We start from the raw sequence: 19,176 nt of genomic DNA, 5'->3' as shown, positions 1-19,176 counted from the left end.
TCCCTTAGAAGATACAATGTGTGGCAAATTTTGTTCCATTGCATGAGTATAGTCTTTAAGTTATAAGGTTGGGGCCGAAGCTGATGACGTCAAGCTCTTCACAGCTCCATCATAGGTCCACTAACCTGCTTTGTTGCCTTGCCTGATAATGATTTCTTTTTCTATCATTATTCTGCAGGAGAAGAGAGAGGCAAGGATGTTTTCCTTGGTTTTTCCAGTAATAACAGCAAACAACATCATTTGCTGCATGCTCACAAAATTCTATTCTGTTCTGTTCAGTGTCACTATTTTCTCTATTTTTCTGACGAGGAAATCAAGCCTCAGTGATTAATTAAGTACTTTGTGCAGGATCATGAAGCTAGTGTCTGTCTAACTCTAAGCCCATGCTCTTAACCTCTATAAAGGGCCTCTCCACTGCAACTTTGAACCCCATAATCCCTGGGTGTGGATGTCTTTCCCATCTGTGGAAGAAACATGATCTCCTCACAGGTTCACCAAGAGTATCTTTTCTGATCTAAAAAAGGCCAAAGGGGCAGACATACCATCATGCTGATTCAGGATAACACACTGGCCTGTTCCCAAATGTTAATTGAAGTACAATGTAATTAACAGTGAAACCGAGGCCAAGCAGGCCCAATGGAGCTGACATTAAAAAACGCTGACACTCAGCAGCCAATCTTGTTAAATGCCCAGCGAGGCTCCCAGTTGAAGAGGTTTGGGTAAACACTTGGAGAAATGAGAAAAAACAAATGTACAAAGAGTTCTAAAAACTAATAATGATTTGTTTTATGTTACAGCTGTGAATTTAAAACTTTTGCTCTCTTTAAAATTAATGTATCAATAGCGAACGTCACTGGCACTCCGTTACTAATAGTATTAGTACTTTCATGCCAACTTAATCTTTTTTGACACTTTTAAATTGGTAGAGACAAGCTTATGTGATGATATTTCAAGACTGATGTTTCATGTCAAGGAAGATAAGGCAGCAAAGCTGGTTTCAATTAGGACCAGAATAATTTCTTTCTCAGCAGAACACTTCTTGCACAATGAAATACATCTTCCTCTGAAGGCAGGATTCCTTTAAGGGGAAGCTGGGGTTCACCCAAGAACATTCTCGTGAGGGTTGATACATGGTCAAAGGAGAATGGGCCTATTAGGGAGAAAAATCCATTAGCAGCCTTTTGCGTCATTGTCTTAGGAAGGCAAATTCACAGCTATCCGCACTTCACGGTGACACACGATAGGTCGGGGACAAGGCTTTAATGCTTGGGGCTCGGTTTCCCCCACCTGCCGTAACCCCGGTGCTCTGCCAGTGAATGTACTGTGAATATTTGGCTTTCATGAGCTGAAGTGCTAGAGTTTCCTCTTTTCTCTTTGACCATCCCTTTCCTGCTTCCTCAATTTTATCCTTTGTGAATTCATGAGGGATCACCCCTCTGCTCCCTGTCTTTCGTCTCTGTACAGTTACTCCTTTACAGCTCTCTTCTCTCATGGGCTCAACTCTTATCTCTGCAAATGGCTCTCAGACCTACTTCCCCAGTCTCCCCTTCCCCAGCTCCAGGGCTGCATGTCAGCTGCCTCCTGCAGGTGCCTTTTGATAGTCTTGATGTCATCTGAAACTCGGTATGTCTAGAAGCCAACTCTTCATCTTCTCACTCAGCCTTTCTCACTCCCTGCCCTAGCTGACCTCTTTCTGTTAATGACACACCACGTCTTTCAGGTATCTAGGCCCCTGGTTTTGACTTCACATCCTCCATCACCCTTATCACTGATAGTTAGTTGATGCTGGTCAGATCTTTCTTTGACATAGCTCTGGCATCTGCACTTCCTTTCCCTTCCACTGTCACCAGGACTTCAGACATTAGCGCTTGTTCTAAGTGATTGTTCTGCTCTCCTTACTCATCTCTCATTGTTCAGCCCACCATACCTCTTGTTCAGCCTTTCCCTCCTCTGATCACATCTGCATGCCACCTTCCTACCAGCTTACCTCCACACTGCCATTGGTGACTCACCCTCCTCCAGTGTGGCTCAAGATGGGATCTTCTCTCCACCCAGTACCTGCCCCTCGATCCCAGCTGGACTGTCCCCAAAGCCCCTTGTACTCTCAAGTTCTTGCCCAGCCCACTCTCCCTCCATCCTCCTCTCTTCACCTCTACGTGTCACTAAGACTCAGCCCATATCCCTCCACCTTTGCATGCCCTTTTAAAGACTGCATTTTCAAGCATATTTTCTTCCACTGATTTTTTTCAGTAGCATTTTCTATAGCATTTATATGCTCTTTTCTGTAGCACCTTTCTGAAGGAGATTTGGTGTCATTTTTAAACCCTTGAGAGTTTAATGGCCAAATTTCAAATTCCAGCTCTTCGACTTGTTATCTGTGTGACCTTGGGCCTCTCCAACCCCTAGTTTTCACATCTGTAAAATAGGGATAATAACTGTATCTGCTTCGTAGAGTTGTTTAAAGCTTCTGTGAGATCATCCATATGAACCATAAAGCTTAGTGCCTGGCACATGGTTTGGGCTGAACAATCATGCACATTTATTTTTATTATGACTTCCATTCACTTAGCAGTGAATTGGGAAATGATATACACAAGAATGTATCTCTAAAAGCTTCTCCAACAATTATTGTTCTCTCTTTTATTATTGTTGTTATTCTTCTCTCTTATTATTACTGCTCTTTTATTAAATTTAGATTTTCTCTTTTGCTCTGAAATGAATTGCTGCTGATATAACTGCAGCAATAGCAGCTAATACTCTGTTACCCAGAGCCACACCAAGTGTTTTACATAATTTCTTTCTCACAACAACCTGAGAGAAATACTATTATTGTCTTCATTTTCCAGGTGAGGAAAATGAGTGTCAGAAAAGTTAGGCGACCTGGCCAACAACATGCCACTTTTGCTGAGTAGCAGAACAAGGATCCACCCAGGACATTTTAGACTCCTGAGCTTGAACTCTTAACCTCTTCATATCTAAACCTTTGAAGGGCATCTGATTTGGCACAATGTCTTGCATATAAAAGAAGTTCAATAAATGTTCACTAACTGAATGTCTTAGATTTTAGTGTATGTCTCTGTCAAATCATTCCCTGTGGAGTTATAATGACTAGGGTCAGGCAGGTGCAGGGCCCCCTGTGTAAATGGTCTAGTTTCAGCCATAAGTTTCAATCCTGCCTTTTGAAGGGGGCATCCCTACTGATCTTAAGTAATATGAACAGAAGGTCCCAGTACATATGTTGTGGTTTATTTGGGAGGAGGGACTTCCCAGGCCCACTAAGATGTAATGGTAACCTCAGCTATTTTCTTAGAGTAAGTTCTCTTCTAGTAAACCAGTGACTCTCAAACTTAGCTGCATGTTTACCTCAACTAGAGAGCTTAAAAACTTATTGACGCCTGGGTCTTATCCCAGAGTATAATGTAATTGATGTGGGGTGCAGGGCCGGCAGGATTTTTACAAGCATCCTAGATGATTCTAATGTTCTGCCAGTGTTAAGAGCTCTTCTAAACTGAGGGTTTGCTTCCTGATTGCGTCTCATTAAATGGAAATGAAAAGTGGCAGGTATCATTAATTAATTTGGTGAAGAGCTTGCTGCTGCACCCAGGCTCCTTGCAGACATCAATTAGTTTGGTCACAAATGCACAAAAAAGTTTTGTCAATTCTGGTAGTTGCCCTGAGAATCAAAGCTTCGCCTTAACTCTTTTAGCTGTGTAGTGAGGGGAGTGGCAAATGACTTCACATCTTCTAAAACTTCTGATCAGTCATTCTCTTTTATGCAGTGTGATGAAAAATGCACAAAAGCATATTTTCACATGGGAAAAGCCAACCTGGCCCTGAAGAACTACAGTGTGGTAAGTTCTTAGAGGAATGTAATTGACATGTTTGATCACAGACTGATGCTCCCAGTTGTGCTAGAGGAGAACCATGATTCTCCAAGCTGATTAGGTATCAATCCATCCTTCAGTATTTTCCAAGGTAAAGCTCAAGATCGTAAAGTTGGGAAGAATTTTGGTTGTCAATTCAGCTCCACCAGTTGTAGGACTCTCTTCTGCAACATCCTCTACCAGTGTCTGTTCAGTCTCTGGAGAGAAAATACATAAGCAAAAAGAGAAAAGAAAATTTGCTGTAACCTCATCACCCAAAAGTAACCATGCAGATCAGTCAACCTGTCTCTCTATCTGTCCATCTATCCATACTAAGATATTTTATATCACTAAAAGTAACTTTATTGAGATATAATTCACATACCACACAATTCATCTGTAGAATGTATAAAAACTATATGATTCAGTAGCTTTTAGTATATTCACAGAGTCAGGCAGCCATCACCACAATCAATTTTTAAAAATTTTCATCCCTTCCTGGACAAACCCTGTACCCATTAGCAGTCAGTCCCCTTCCCCCAGCCCCATCTCAACCTTAGGCAACCACCAGTCTTTCTGTCTCTATACATTTGCCTGTTCTGTAGATTCCATATAGAGTCATACGATCTGTGGTCTTTTGTAACTGAGGTCATTCACTTAGTATAATGTTTGCCTGGTACATTTATGTTGTAGTGTGTATCAGTTCTTCGTTCCTTTTTATTGCTGAATAATATTCCATTGTTTGATACCATGTTTTATTTATTCATCAGTTAATAGACATTTGGGTTGTTTCCACTTTTTGCCTGCTATGAATAACACTGCCATGAACATTCATGTGCAGGGTTTTCTTTTTTATGTTTACTGTCCTCTTGGGTGTATATCTAGAAGTGGAATAGCAAGGCCGTATGGTAACTCTGTGTTTAATCTTTTGAGGAACTACCGAACTGTTTTTGAAAATGACTGCAGCATTTTACATTCCTACCAGGAGTGTATGAGGGCTCCAGTTTTTCCACATCCTCTTCAATACCTGTTGTCTATTTTTTTGTTGTAGCTATTCTAGTGGGTGTGAAGTGATATGTCATTGTGGTATTGATCTGCATTTTTTTGGTGACTAATGATGTTGATGATCTTTTCATGTGCTTATTGGCCATTTATATATTTTCTTTGGTGAAACTTCTTTTTTTTTTATAATGAGATGTAAATGTCATTTATATATTCTGAATACAAGTTTCTTATCAGATACATGATTTCCAAATATTTTCTTCCACTCCTTGTATTACCTTTTCATTTTCTTGATGATGTTCTTTGCAGCACAAAAATGTTTAAGTTTGATAAAGCCTCAATTACCTATTTTTTCTTTGGTTGCTTGTGATTTTGGTGTTATATCTAAGAAATGATCATCTAATCCAAGGTCAGGAAGATGTATACCTATATTTTCTTCTAAAAGTTTTATGGCTTAGCTCTTAAATTTAGCTATCTCTAATCCATTTTGAGTTCATTTTTTGTATGATGTGAGGTTGGGGTTCAACTTCACTGTTTTTCATGTAGATGTCTACTTGTCCCAGAACCATTTGTTAAAGAGACCATTCTTTCCCCCATTGAGTGATTTTTGCACCCTTGTCAAAAATCAGTTGACCATAAATATATGGGTTTATTTTTGGTCTTCCAGTTTTATTCCATAGATCTACATGTCTGTCCTTTTGTCAGTACCACAGTGTCTTCATTTTTGTAGCTTTGTATTAAGTTGAGAAGTGAGAGTCCTTCAGCTTGGTTCCTCTACTTTTTCAAGATTGTTTTAGCTATTCTGGTGCTCTTGAATTTCTGTATGAACTTCAAGATTATTGTGTCGATTTTTGCAAAGAAACCGGATGGAATTTTGATGGGTATTACATGAATTCATAAGTCAATTTGGCAAGTACTGCTATCTAAACAATATTAAGTCTTCCTATCCATGAACATAGGATGTCTTTCCATTTATAAGATATGTCTTTAAAATAAATTGCTTCATATTATACATTTTTTAAAAGTTTGTTGGATTTTAATTGTAAATGTAATGCAGGCTTATTGTAATGAAGCTAAATAAAAGAAATATGAATAAAGGAAATGTTAATCTTTCCCTGTCCACCAATTTTTATTTACTCATTCAATTTATTCATTCAGCAGATATTTATTGCATGCTTTCTATGTGTCAGACACTGTTAATACAGGCAATAAAGAATACATCAGTGAAACTAGACAAAGTCCTTGGCTTCATGGAACTCATATTCTTGGGGTAAGGGTGACCAGGAGACAAAAAACAATCAAATAGATGTGTAGTACGTTACATGCACTATGTTAGATAGTGGTATGTAGGACTGAGAAAAATAAATCAGGAAGCAGTAAAGATGAGACTGGTTTTATATAGAGTGGTAAGAAAAGGCTTTCTAAAGGAATGGAGGGAGTGAAGTGAGCAAACCATGTGGATATATAAGGGAATAAATTCCTGGTGGAGGGATAGCTAGAATGCAGCCAGCAAGAGGAGAGCAACAGGAGATGAGGTCAAACAGGTGATAATGGTGGGGAAGGGGCTGATCCTGTAGGGCCTTACAGGCTTTTCAAAGGACTTTGGCTTTTACTTTGAGTGATCTTCAAGCTTTATTGGAGGATTTTGAGTAAAGGAATTAAATGATCTGACTTATATTTTAAAGGATTACTCTGACTGCTAGATCGAGCATGTGTTTCGGCATGGTAAGATAAGAACAGAGAACGAGTGATAAGGCTATTGCAATAAATATCCAAGCAAGAGGTGATGATGGGGACCAGGTTGGTAGTGACGGAGGTGGTAAGAAGTGATGGGATTTTGGATATTTACTGACAGTGAAGCCAACAAAAATTGTTGCTAGGTTAGATCTAGGGTTGAAGAGAAGTTGGATACAGGGTCACTCTGATGTATAGACTTCTGTTCCTGCGACACCGTTCTCTACTTTAATGTGCTATTTTTTCCTTCAGTTTGTTTCTTAACTCTAGTCTTCTAGACGAACTTTGAACCTTCAAGATTATCTCAGAACTGTTTGTTTGTTTGTTTCTTTCTTTTGGGGTGTTTTTTTTTTTTTCTGAGCTTTTTCTCTAGGTGACTGGTTAGATTATACTCTGGGCAGTTCTTATATTCCTGTGAGAAATACAGCACTAAGCCCAGGAATCCCATGAACTAGAATCTTCATTTTTCCGGTAACTTTCTATCTAGCAATTTCCTCAATGAGAAGCTCTCACTCTTGAGTTTTCCAGCTGACTCTTATGTGGCCAATAAATGGATCCTTTACTGGTTCTCTTCACAGCCTGTACATTTAACTAGGCAGTTCTCTTTTCCTATTCCCGAGTCTCTGTCAACATTTCCTCTAGTTTCATTTATTTCCTAACTCCCTATGGACATATCTGACAGCCTTCTGTGCTCTCTCAGTGCAAATATCATATCTAAGTTTTGCATTTACTTTATGATTATTTCTATCCCAGACAGACATGATCCACAAGAATTTAAGACTGGATATTTTTCATCATGAGCATCTAACAACACTGTTTCTTTAAAACGAATTTTGAAATAATACCTGTTGCCCCCTAGAACTGGAGAAGCCTGAACAAAATGTCAAATGCACACTGTGTTCCTGTGCCTGCCTCCTGCACTGGGAGCAGGAGGAGGCGTGGAGAAAATAATGAAGCAGCCAAGCCCAATGACACCCATTGTCTTTCTCATAATCACGTTTACCCCAACCACTCTTCAAGGTCTTGTTTCTTTTTTCTAGTCTAGAGAGTGTTATAAGAAGATCTTAGAAATAAACCCCAAGCTGCAAACCCAGGTGAAAGGTGAGTATGTTCCTGCTGAGACCCCTTGTCTGAACTCCACCTCCCTCTGCCTCCTGCCTTAGAATGCCTTCCGTGCTTTCACTGCTCTTGGCCACAAGGCAGCAGCGGATCCTCTTTCCTGCACAGTTCAGTCTTCTGTGTTAACTGGCCCACTCTGCTCCTCTGCTTGCTGTAATCCCTTGCAAATATTAATATTTGCCTTCTTCATTTTCCACACCATCCTCCCTTAGACACTTTTAGACTCCCTTGAATCTCCAACAAGGTTTAAGATTCTGGTTGGAGATTTAGACTTTCTAAAATTTTCCTTGCTAAAGAAGAGTTTTAATTATTTTAATGCTTTATGCTTCTCAAACTCCCATCCTCAAAAGAAAGTAAAAAAAAAAAAGGTTGCTTCTTGTGTGGTATTGTTGATTGTTAGGGTTTTGTTTTGCTTTTCCTTTCTTGTTTTTCTAGATTACCTGAATCAAGTAGATCTTCAGGAAAAAGCAGACCTTCAAGAAAAGGAAGCCCATGAACTGCTGGATTCAGGAAAGAACACAGCTGTGAACACCAAGAACCTCCTGGAGACCCTTTCCAAGCCTGACCAGATCCCCTTGTTCTATGCAGGGGGGATTGAGATCCTGACTGAAATGATAAAGGAGTGTAAGCCAGAGATGTGTGTGATCTCACGAGTGCTGTCAGTGTGAAGGGACATGTTCAGAGGTCTGCCCTCAAGAATCCCTCCCTTTCTTCCGCAAATATTGATTGAGGATGTACTCGTAATGTAGCTGCTAAAAGGGGTGCACAAGAATGTCCTCCCGCCTCTGCTCCGTCCTCTTTACAGAGCGTGCGTACACTCAGCACACATGTAAGAAACATACACAACACAACACATACACATGGCACACGCTCCATATATACTTACATACGCCATACATGCGCTCAGCTTTCACTCACTTGAATATATCCTTATATTACGCACACACCACATACCGCACACAGCACACTCACACCATAAGTACTCACGTCAGTCCACATATCTTGCGCACACTCCACCCTCACATTTTCTCCACACACCCCATGCACATCCTGCATGTACTCCACATATACCCCCACAGACACCTCAAGCATCCCATACCACCTCGCACACTTTCCCTCCACTGTGGAGGAATGGAAGACAGAATTTTATAGGTTAAACTGTAAGGTTCACCCAGTTACACTGATGGCTGCTTAGGATGTGAAAATGGTTTCAGAGCAAACATCAGCTCTCCTACTAATGAGGGTCATACTGTTTTCTTTTACTAGCTCTTGTAAACATTGTTACCAAGGCTTAAATAATCTCTATACTCAGTGACAGCATGTTGTTTGTACAAATAGATGGAGTGTCTGACTTCTCTTTAGTGTACAATGGAGGGCATACAAATACCCCCTTTAGCAGTTTCTTGGAGATTATAAATTCCTCTCTAGAGCCTGGAAATAGCTTTGAAATAAATATTTAAGAACAAATGGATATGCTGGTACTTCCCATAGGTTAAGCAGCTCTGGGAAGCTCTCTAAAGATTACAGAATGATGAGCTGTGCAGATAGCCCTTGTGGGTACCCCAGCTCTGTTCTCCTTCTCTAAACAGTCCCTCTACCTGAGAGGCACTGAGGCCTCTGACACTGAGAGGTTGCTGACAATTGTATTTTTCAAAATGTAAAGTTGATTTGTTTCTGCCAAACCATTCATGTGGGCACCGTGACATTCCATATTAGGTTTCTCATTAGCAGGTGGCTGTGTCGCAGCTAGACACCAGCCAGCCAGTTTGGGAGTCTAAAGTGGTTTTCTCTGTATCTGTTTCAGGCACAGAACAAACTTTATTCAGAATGCACGATGGATTTAGTATCATCGGTGACAACGAGGTCATAAGAAGGTAGGGATGTTCATAAAGACAGCCCAGCATCAAAGCAAGGGAAGATAACCACTTCTTATGAAATCAGACACGAGGCATATAGACAGTCACATTTCTGAACATTACCACCCTTCAGTCAGTAGTAGGGGGATCTCCAGGAGTGCAAAGCTACTACACGAACATCTTTGAGTACTGGCCTTAAAGTCGCTGGAGTTACACTGCAGTTAACAATTGAGGCTGGGCACGGTGGCTCATGCCAGTAATCCCAGCACTTTGGGAGGTCAAGGCGGGCGGATCACTTGAGGTCAGGAGTTTGAGACCAGCCTGGCCAACATGGTGAAACCCCGTCTCCACTGAAAATACAAAAATTAGCTGGGCATGGTGACGGGCACCTGTAATCCCAGCTGCTCGGAAGGCTGAGGCACAAGATCACTTGTATCTGAGGGGTGGAGGTTGTAGTGAGCCGAGATCACGCTACTACACTCCAGCCTGGGTGATACAACCAGATTCAGTCTCAAAAAAAAAACAATTTAAGAGAGAGGAACAGCAGCACTTCCCAGGGCTCCTCTAAGCTCTTCAAAGTCAGAGAAATTATCATTCTTGCTGCTTTCCCACCAGTTTTTGCAAGGTTGTCATTTGTTTATTTCTTCTTTTGGAATTTGCTGATCATATCAAGAGTGATATAAATGTAAATGGCCCAATCCCATTTACAATTTCATCTGAAGAAAGACCTGTATGGTAGGAGGCAGTTTGCTAAAGTGACTGTATTTTAATTTCAGTCGTTCTGGTGTGCTTCCTAAGGCTTAGGATACCGGTGTGGGTTGGAGTCACCAGTACATGTCTTGTGTTCTCAGCCACAGTTCATTGGTCCCAGTGCAGCCATCACCCATGGCACTGGCTCACTGCCTAGCCTCTGTACAGCCCAGGCTTCCTCAGTCTGCGTCCTTGGCCTGGGACTCATGATTCCATGATTGATCCTGGTGACCCATGGCTCTGGATTATAAAACTATACTTTCTGAAACCTGCATTTGGCGAATCTCAGGATGAAATAAAACCAAATGGAAGAGAAAATCAAGGCTGATTTTCAGACTTTTAAGATAGCCCTCCTTTGTCCATTCTAGGTGTTTTTCCACAGCAGGAAAAGATGCAATTGAAGAGACGGTCTGTGTGTCTGTTCTCAAGCTCTGGCAAGCAGTGTGCTGCGGGAACGGTAAGCCTGGGTAATCACCACTGATCACCATTAATGCGCTGCGTGCAAGGGAGTCCGCTGTTGGGCTGACTGTCTTCCCCAAAGGCCAGGCCCTGGAGAGTTGATGTCTAGACTTCCCCACACACTCGCTCCCTCCAGGAAAGCTTATGGATCAAAAGCAAGGTAGACAGATGAGGGGTGAGGTCAATGAAGGGAGGAGGTTGTCAGCATAATGAGTGGTCTCCTCTCTCCTCTCCTCCTGCTCTTTGCAGACTCATGACTTCTGTTCGTGCACTGGCAATGAGGTAGATGGAGTTTTTCTTTTCTTGTCAGCCTAAAATATTGTTCCTTTTTGCTAACCACAGTACCTTTCCAGCATCCTGAGATTTATAGTCATCCCCACCGGTATCTTCAGACACTAATTAGCGTCTAGTATTGAGATAGTAGAATGCCACGGGCATTTTATTTACTGGGCTAACACTTAGGCTTTTTGCATATTTGCATCTTCCAGGGTTCATTACGTTTTTGTATAATCTTTCTTAATCTCTTTTGTAACTTCAATGTAAATACAAATTTTAGTTACTTCTGTCATTTTTAAGAAGTGTGTTTCATAGGAAAAAGTTTGACGCTGGACAGAAACACTGAAAAGGGGGATAATAATAGCTATGTCTCCTTTTCACAGGGCGACTGTGGGGAGCCAGCGATAGAGCTTGTGAATGCAGTTTGTATACTCTGAGATGTTAAGTAGGAGATAATGCCTTTTTTTTTTCTTTTTTAGTAGAGTAGAGGAATCAAGAACTTAAGAAATTAAACTCTTGAAAATCTAGACAATTGGGGGGCCTATTTCCTGACAAGGTTTAAGGGGAATTATGCCCAGACTACTATCATCATCAAGGTGCCTTGCTACTCTGTGTAAGACCCTGCACCAGCTTAGGGCAGTGTTTTTGCAAACTCCCCTACAGGAGGGTGAGGAAGGCAGGACTTGGCGATGGTATGTCTACTCAGTGTGAACCTGACATAACAATCTATTTACTCTATTTCTGTGAACCTATTTATTGTTTCTGTGAACCTTACAGTTACATTTTTTTATCATCTGAAAAATATTTTCAGATACCTGTGATGTAAATGCTGTGTCTCAGGTCAATAAAATCTTGATATATCTAACTCAATAAATGCAAAGCAGTTTTTCAAAAGGGCAAGGGAATGCTTAAAAGTAAGGAAGTGAAAATATGTCAGTGATCTATTGTGGAGTGGGGAAGAGAAGCCAATTACAGGGTAGGATGTATATTTTACACATTATTTATATGAGAGGTGAATAATACCTCCTTTGGGGAATGGGCTTACCTGGAGGGGTATCAACTAACTCTGTGTTGTTTGAATTATTTATATCAAGCTACTTTTCTAGTATAAGAAAAAAATATATAATCAACAAGGACCTTTTCATTTCAGAAATCAGTAGATCCTATCTTACATGGACAAGAGTAATTATAGGTGAAGTGTGGGACTGAGATGTAATGTTTGCAACGAAAACATGGTTTGATATGTGGGCTACACATAGGATCCTGCAGTCCTGTTACTCCGGCTCTTTCAGGGCAAGCAGAAACCTGGTGTGTGTCTTCTCCTGGATGCTGTGTGCTGTGTGTAAATGGGCAATTAGCACAGGAGGGGAGAGAGCCTAGGGTAATGAGGTCCATGTGATGGGACCCACCCCTTTGAGAGCCAGTTTGCTCTGTTTCACAGCTTTGCCTCATACTGCAGTCTGTACCCTGCAGTTTCAAACAAATTCATGTACCTGGTCAGAAAATGAAGCAGATGAAAGGGGATAAATCTACTGCCACCACCGTGGAAGAGCTTATGTTCTAGGAAGGAGGGCACACTTTATTCTTTAATGCTCTCATGTGTTATTTTAGTTTCCTGGATAACATTTCCTCAAATGACCACTCTAGCCATTGTGTGAATATTGATGGTCTAAAGACATTCCACAATTAAACTGATTTATTTCCCTTTGCTAGTGTTTCCAGATACCACACACCAAGGAGGCTTGACAATAATAATGACATAGTTGATTTCTGGTTGCCAGTCCCTGTCTGGCACAGTCACGTACTGATTCATTTAATCCTCATGACGTCCCTGTAGGTAGGAACGTAATCCTCGTTTTACTGATGAGGAGACCAAGGAGCACTAGTAAGGTCACTCCCCTGGGCATTCAGACCCAGCAGTCTGGTTCTAGAATCCACACTCTTACACTTCATTATCCTGCCTTCAAATGAGTGGGCACCAGTTGAGTTTCCCGTTAGGAGAGAGGGTGACAGAGCTAGTTTAATTGCCGTGATGGCACGCACAAGACACACAATGCCTGTGTTTTGCAGAGGAAAATCAGCGTGTGCTAGTGATGCACCCTGGCAGGGCCAGGCTGTTGGCCACCCTCTTGTCCTCCAAGGTCCTGGCCATCAGGCAGCAGAGCCTTGCCCTGCTGCTACAGCTCGCCCAGACTGAGAGCGGACGGAGCCTGATCATCAGCCACCTTGACCTGACCAGGTAAGCCTCTGCTGGCAGGATCTTCCTGGGACATCTCGTGTCATCACTTGACAAGTTCAGGCGTGCCTGTCTCCCCCTTATATCTCTGATGTGTGACTTGAAGGAGCAGTAACAGAAAGAGCCTTTGACAAGAGTGCTCTGTCATGAGGACCTCTGAGACGGACTCCTGTCTGAACTTGGTACCATGGACAGTTTCACTTCTCCTGAGCAACTGGCTTGTCCCCATCCCATAAATGGTGCAAATGGCAGCCCTTCCATAGCCAGATCAGGAGCCCCACCTTAAAATAGGTTACTTGCTTCTGTGCCTTTGGCCTCGGTCCTATCTCTACCTTGTTCCTACCCTTCCTTTTCTTCTTTCATTCTTATTTGAGGTAATCCTATCTTATTCTATGTGTCCTTAAACCCTTTCTGGAACAAGATGCACTATGAATAAATAAAACATTTCAAATACTGTTAAATGGAGGTCTTTCCAAAGTGTAAGACTATGAGCATAGAATGTGTGTCCCCTAAGTAGACTTTCTAGAAAGATTACTGAACCACAGTGATTCCGCCCAGTTCTTTATAATTTATTACTTCATTTTTAAATTATTTATTTATTTGTTATTTTGCTTACTTGTTTTACTTATTCATTTATTTACTTTTATTAAGTTTTCAGTTTATCTTTACATGATTAGTTTGAACATATGAAATTGTCACTTATTAGATCTAAAAGGTTGCATGCCCGCCATTTCATGTGGTTCAATCTAACAGAAACAGTGACGATTATTGTAACTTGCTTTATAAATGTTTCTCACACAGTCTAAAAACAGGAGATTACCCTTCTGAGTTTTTTTGTTCACTGCTATTTTGTTTTATCTCCCCTCATGCTGCGAGGTAGGCAAGGTAAGGTTTATTACCTCATGTCACTCATGGGGCAAGAAGAACTATAGCAAGGAACCACGGGAATCTCACCCAACTAGCCTAGCCCCCAGGTACTGTTCTGAGGACCCAGCTCCACTCTGTTCTCAGTAGGAAAAGGAGCCAGACCTGCTGCAGCTGGCTGCTGTTCCTTCCAGATCTTTTTAGGACCCTGCCGAGCCCTCCCACACGGTCCAATTTGGTGTGGAGGTCCATGTGTGCCGTGACAGGGTGGTTATTAAGCCTTGCCTACGGCTCCCCTTCCAGGCCCAGTCGCAGCCGCAGTGGCTCCCGGGAAAGGCTTTGGCAAGCCACTGAAGCTGAGGCTGCGCGGCAGATACAGATTGTTAGTGGACTTAAATTCCCCAAAAGCACATTTCGCATTTCAAATGACTGCAGTCATTTCCTCAATACCTTCATCGCATTTTTTTAATATTGTTTTTGTCTCTTTGAGTAAATGTAGCTATAGCTATCATGGGCTTTTCCCCTCAAGCTATCTTTGAATTGCTTGAGTTTCAATGTGCATTTTTCCAGTGTCTCGCAGAGTAGCGTTCACGATCACCTCGTGTGGTCCTGCCTACTCTCTTTAGACAGTCAAAGAAACCTCAGCTTTTTACTTTTATGCCCACTAGCCTCCTTAACGTGCATCTCCAGTTGAACCAGACAGAATGGGTTCTCTGTGATGAAATGAGGCAGTTTGAAGCAAGACAGGGCTGCGCATAGCCCCATGACTGTCACGGCAGCACACTTATCACATTCCTCCCACAATGCTTATCCTCAGAGAAGAGGTTGAAAGGATGAATGTGTGCTGGCCAAAGACCAGTGTCATTTTGTCAGAAGTGCTGGGTTTTAGTCTTAAGCAGTACTGAGCTTCAATTCCCTGCATGTCTCTGCTTGTGTGACCCAGGCACTGACGGGCCCTGGCATCTCATCTGCATCACTCACTTACGATGACACTTACAGGGGGTGATGCAGTTGAATTTTTTCTGCTGCATTATGCAGAATACTGGAGCGAAAGGAGCTTAAGCAAAATAAAGCCTGTCTTGTTTTTTCACCTAATAAAATGAGACTAAAGATAGCAGCTGTTGGTGCAGGGGCTTAAAGATGTTGAGGTCAAAGTCTGTGCCCTTCTCTTGACCTTCCTCACATGGTCATACCTTCCCTCTTGCTGCAACTCCAAGCTTCACATCCTTCTTTAAGACAGGTCAGCACCAGCTGGATCTGTCCCTTTTATCAAGAAAAGCTACTGCCTATTTCTCTTTGTACAGAATTTTGTCACATGCTACCCCTAGTGGAAAAAAAAAATGATCCCAGCTTCTTCTGTAGTAGAGTTAGGAAGAATAGAAGGGAATGGAGAATATCTGTGGAGTTAGCCAGCAAACAGCATCTGCTATAGAAAAAACAACAACAACAACAACTAACATCAAGCAAGCCTGACACATGGTATGATAGGGGCTCAATATTTTTATAATCATTTTCTCTTAGGGAATATTGTTCAGGGTCCTAAACTGAAGTAACCATGCATTTATTGGTTACATGAAAGCTTTTTCTGACCTGTGGTTCACTCACAGAGACAGTTGCTTATCAGCAGAGCAGAAAATCTGCCACCATAAAAGAGGGTATGTGAGGAAATAGAAAGGGATACACCGTCCTCTATAGGTGCTGAGTCCAGTTAGGATGTGTGCATTGTCACATAGAGAGGGGGGCTAGCTGTTTATGTCTCTCAGGACAAAGCCAAGATGGTCTTAGGCTATTGTCTCATCTGTGCTATTCAGGTTCATTAGCATTTATTTTCAAGACCGAAGAAAATAGGTTTAAATTGGTGAAGGAAGAATCTGAACTGACTGTAAAACAAATAAATTGTTTTTGACAGCAGGAACACTGGAATCCATTTCTGAAGATGTTAGGGATTTGCAGAAGCTCGGTGTCACCTGGGCCCTCAGAAACCATCCAGTCAAGCCCCACTCAGCATAGATGTCCTCTGCATACCCCCATACAGCCTGTGCATCATGCCCTCCAGGGGAGATGCCAGCAGTTTTCATTATTTTTATCTCCATTTGATTCGGGATGGGCACTAATGCAGCTAATAGACTGGGTGGAGGAAGTCTGTCCCCAGTTAGTGAGAGGTTGTGGGTCTCACCTCCCAAGGTAGCCAACTGTCCATTTCAGGACAGTTCTGATTGATATAAATTATCTCCTTATACTGTGCGTAAGTTGCCTGCCCCATACTGTTCTGGGGTTGATTCTGCCTCCATACATTGAGGCCCAGGCCCAGACTCCTTCCAGCTTTCCAGTACTTTAGGTATCTGAAAATACTGATATATTTCAGGTTAAGCATCCTTGTTACCTCCATCATTCCTTTGATGATTTGGCCTCCAGACCACTCCGAGAATAAGTGGCTAAATAGATCCAGCACCATAGATATGGGTGACTGGAGTTCATATTCCCAAAAGCCCAGTCTGATAGCCTGTCATCTGTCTTTCTTAAAGATGTCAAGGTCAAAGTCTTCACCCTTCTCTGTCCTGTGGCATTTGGTCCTATTGATCACTACTGTTCTTGAAACTCCATCACAGTGATTGTCAGGACACCATCCTTCCTGGCCCACCTCCTACCTCCTGGCTATTCCTTTGTGGTTTCCTTTGCAAGCCCCCCTATGCTATCACCCTTCCAAGTCAGGGACCCTGGGATCCTACCCTTGTCCCTCTTCCCGTCCATGGCTTTCATCAAGAAGCAAAGGGTGTAAGTCTCACTCTGCTGAGTGTGAGATGAAAATACCCTTCTGCTACTGGACATCTCTATCACAACATCCACAAGTATCATTGACTTAATAAATCAAAACGTGGTCTCACACCAGTTCATCTACCTGAATTTCCTGTCTTCATAGAGGGTATCTCCGCCTATCCAGTTGCCTAAGCCAATGTCCTGGAAGTGACCTGGCTCTCCCTCACCACATCCATAAGATAGTATGCTGCCAGCTCTTTCTCCTTAGCATCTCCTGAATTCATTTTCTTCTAGTTCTTATCTACTCTCTCCAGTCATTTCTTCCAGGTCTTCGTGAGCGTCTCTTTGTGTTTTTACAGTGCTTCTTACTCTGCTGCTACCTCAGTCTGGTCCCTTAGCCTTTATTGTCTGGACAATCACAGTTCTCCCCTGGTTGAATTCCTGCCTCCTGTACTACCTGCTCCAATCCAGCTTCCACCGTACACTGAAGGGATTTTTCTAAAATGCACATTTGTTCTGCTATTTTCCTACTTAACACACTGAAATAACTTCCTTGTAAGGCTGGTTCTCCAATTACTGAGAAATATAATGGCTAGGAATCACATGAGGACTTCATGAAAAAGCAGCCTCCTGGAGCCTCCTCCCACTCAGACTGACTGAGGAATCTGTCCCGGAGACCCCCACCACCAACCACACATTGGAGAACAGGGGCCTACAGGGCAAAGTACAGACTTTCCAGCAGGCCCTAGAAGGCCCCCAGGATCTGGGCTCTGTCCAGCTCTCTACCGTCCCCTGTTTTCCCCTCACATCCTAAGTATTAACTGCATGCCAGCAGTCCCCAAATGTGCTCCTGCAATTCTATGCCCACGTAGTCTGTGACTGCAGGTGGCTTTGCCTGACATGCCTCTGTACCCGTCCCCGTGGGCCCGACACTGGCCTGCAAGCTGCCTGGAACCAGGACATTTTCTTGTTCCATTGTTAGGACCCCAGAACCGACCACATTGCCTGGCACGCAGTCAGTGCTTGTTCATTGTGATTGGTCAAATGGATAAACGAATGAATAGCTAACACTATACTTCAAGAGACACTGAAGTGTCATCTATTGAAGGCTTCTTCACTTCCATCCCCACACCTCCCACCAGCAAGACTCTGGTCCCCTCAACATGTGTCTGTTTCTAACATATCACCTAAGACAGTTTATCTTATTTATTTACATATGTATCACTGTAGGAGACCAGGAGCTCAGTACTGAGCACAGTATACTTAGCACCTTGTAGATGCTTAATGCAAGTTTGCTGGATGAACAAATTCCTCTTACTTCCATTGTCGTGGTGCCAGTAAGTCCATTTGGGTAGCCTGAGATTGTATCAGGTGTTTTTGGCATCTGTGTTAGACTGTTTGCTCATTTTGTGTTTGTAAGTGGCTAAAAATCCTTAAATATTTCTCATATGAACCAGTTACAAACCAGGTCTCACAATTCTGTTACTTATGCAGAATTTCCAGCTCTAAGTGGAAGACTTTGAGCTTAACCCTATTAAATTTAATCTAATATATTCAGCAGCCTGTCACAATCTTGTTAAATCTTTATTCCATCACCCACCTTATTAGGGGGCCCTCCCACTTTAGTCATCAGCAGATTAGTAAGCATGCCATTTAGATGTCATCTAAGTTAATGAACTTGACTGAGCCAGAGTCACATGGCAGAGTCCCAGAAACTCCTTCTGAGCTGGCGTCCGATAATCAATAAACTTTGGTTAAAAGTATTCAGCATTCTGGGGATTCACATTAAGTGGTGGAGCCAACCACTTAAGAGTGTCTGTTTCCGGGTGGGCAAGGAGCTAGGCTTCCTAGGAGGGCATGGGAAGGCACCCTTTCTGCTTATTTCACCCGGATGCTGACTGCTTTTTGGTTTCCTTGCAAGGTTACCCTGTTGGGATGTTGTTAGTTGGAGGACAGCTACCTCTGAGGTTATTATGGTTTTTTGCAGATTATTGGAAGCCCTGGTGTCATTTCTTGATTTCTCGGATAAGGAGGCCAACACTGCTATGGGACTGTTCACAGACTTGGCTCTGGAAGAAAGGTAATTTTTTTTATTTATAGAAATTGACATTTCTTCTTCAGTCTTTGTTGAACTGTCTGATCTTTAAAAATGTGCCGTATTCAGAGAGGCTAGGCCAAGTCTCCAAGTGAGTATTGCAAGATTCACTGAGAAGGAGGGCTGATGCCTCCCAGGGGGCTGCGGCCACCCACTCCCATTCTA

The 19,176-nt window shown here is 42.3% G+C and overlaps 1 protein-coding gene across 21 annotated transcripts in view; it reads left to right on the top strand.

Moving 5' to 3' along the window:
- Window positions 1-19,176, top strand: part of TTC12 (tetratricopeptide repeat domain 12) — a 79,653-nt gene that overhangs the window by 16,625 nt on the left and 43,852 nt on the right. For all 21 annotated transcript variants that reach the window (XM_031652946.1, XM_031652949.1, XM_031652943.1 and 18 more), the window contains 7 exons: window positions 3,780-3,851; window positions 7,640-7,700; window positions 8,154-8,342; window positions 9,523-9,592; window positions 10,693-10,781; window positions 13,130-13,298; window positions 18,904-18,996. In XM_031652946.1, coding sequence (XP_031508806.1) covers window positions 3,780-3,851; window positions 7,640-7,700; window positions 8,154-8,342; window positions 9,523-9,592; window positions 10,693-10,781; window positions 13,130-13,298; window positions 18,904-18,996 — 743 coding nt within the window. The remainder of the gene's footprint in view (window positions 1-3,779; window positions 3,852-7,639; window positions 7,701-8,153; window positions 8,343-9,522; window positions 9,593-10,692; window positions 10,782-13,129; window positions 13,299-18,903; window positions 18,997-19,176) is intronic.

Source organism: Papio anubis, chromosome 12, assembly GCF_008728515.1.
Source record: "Papio anubis isolate 15944 chromosome 12, Panubis1.0, whole genome shotgun sequence".
NCBI lineage: Eukaryota > Metazoa > Chordata > Mammalia > Primates > Cercopithecidae > Papio > Papio anubis.
This window is presented reverse-complemented; position numbering and strand designations above follow the sequence as displayed.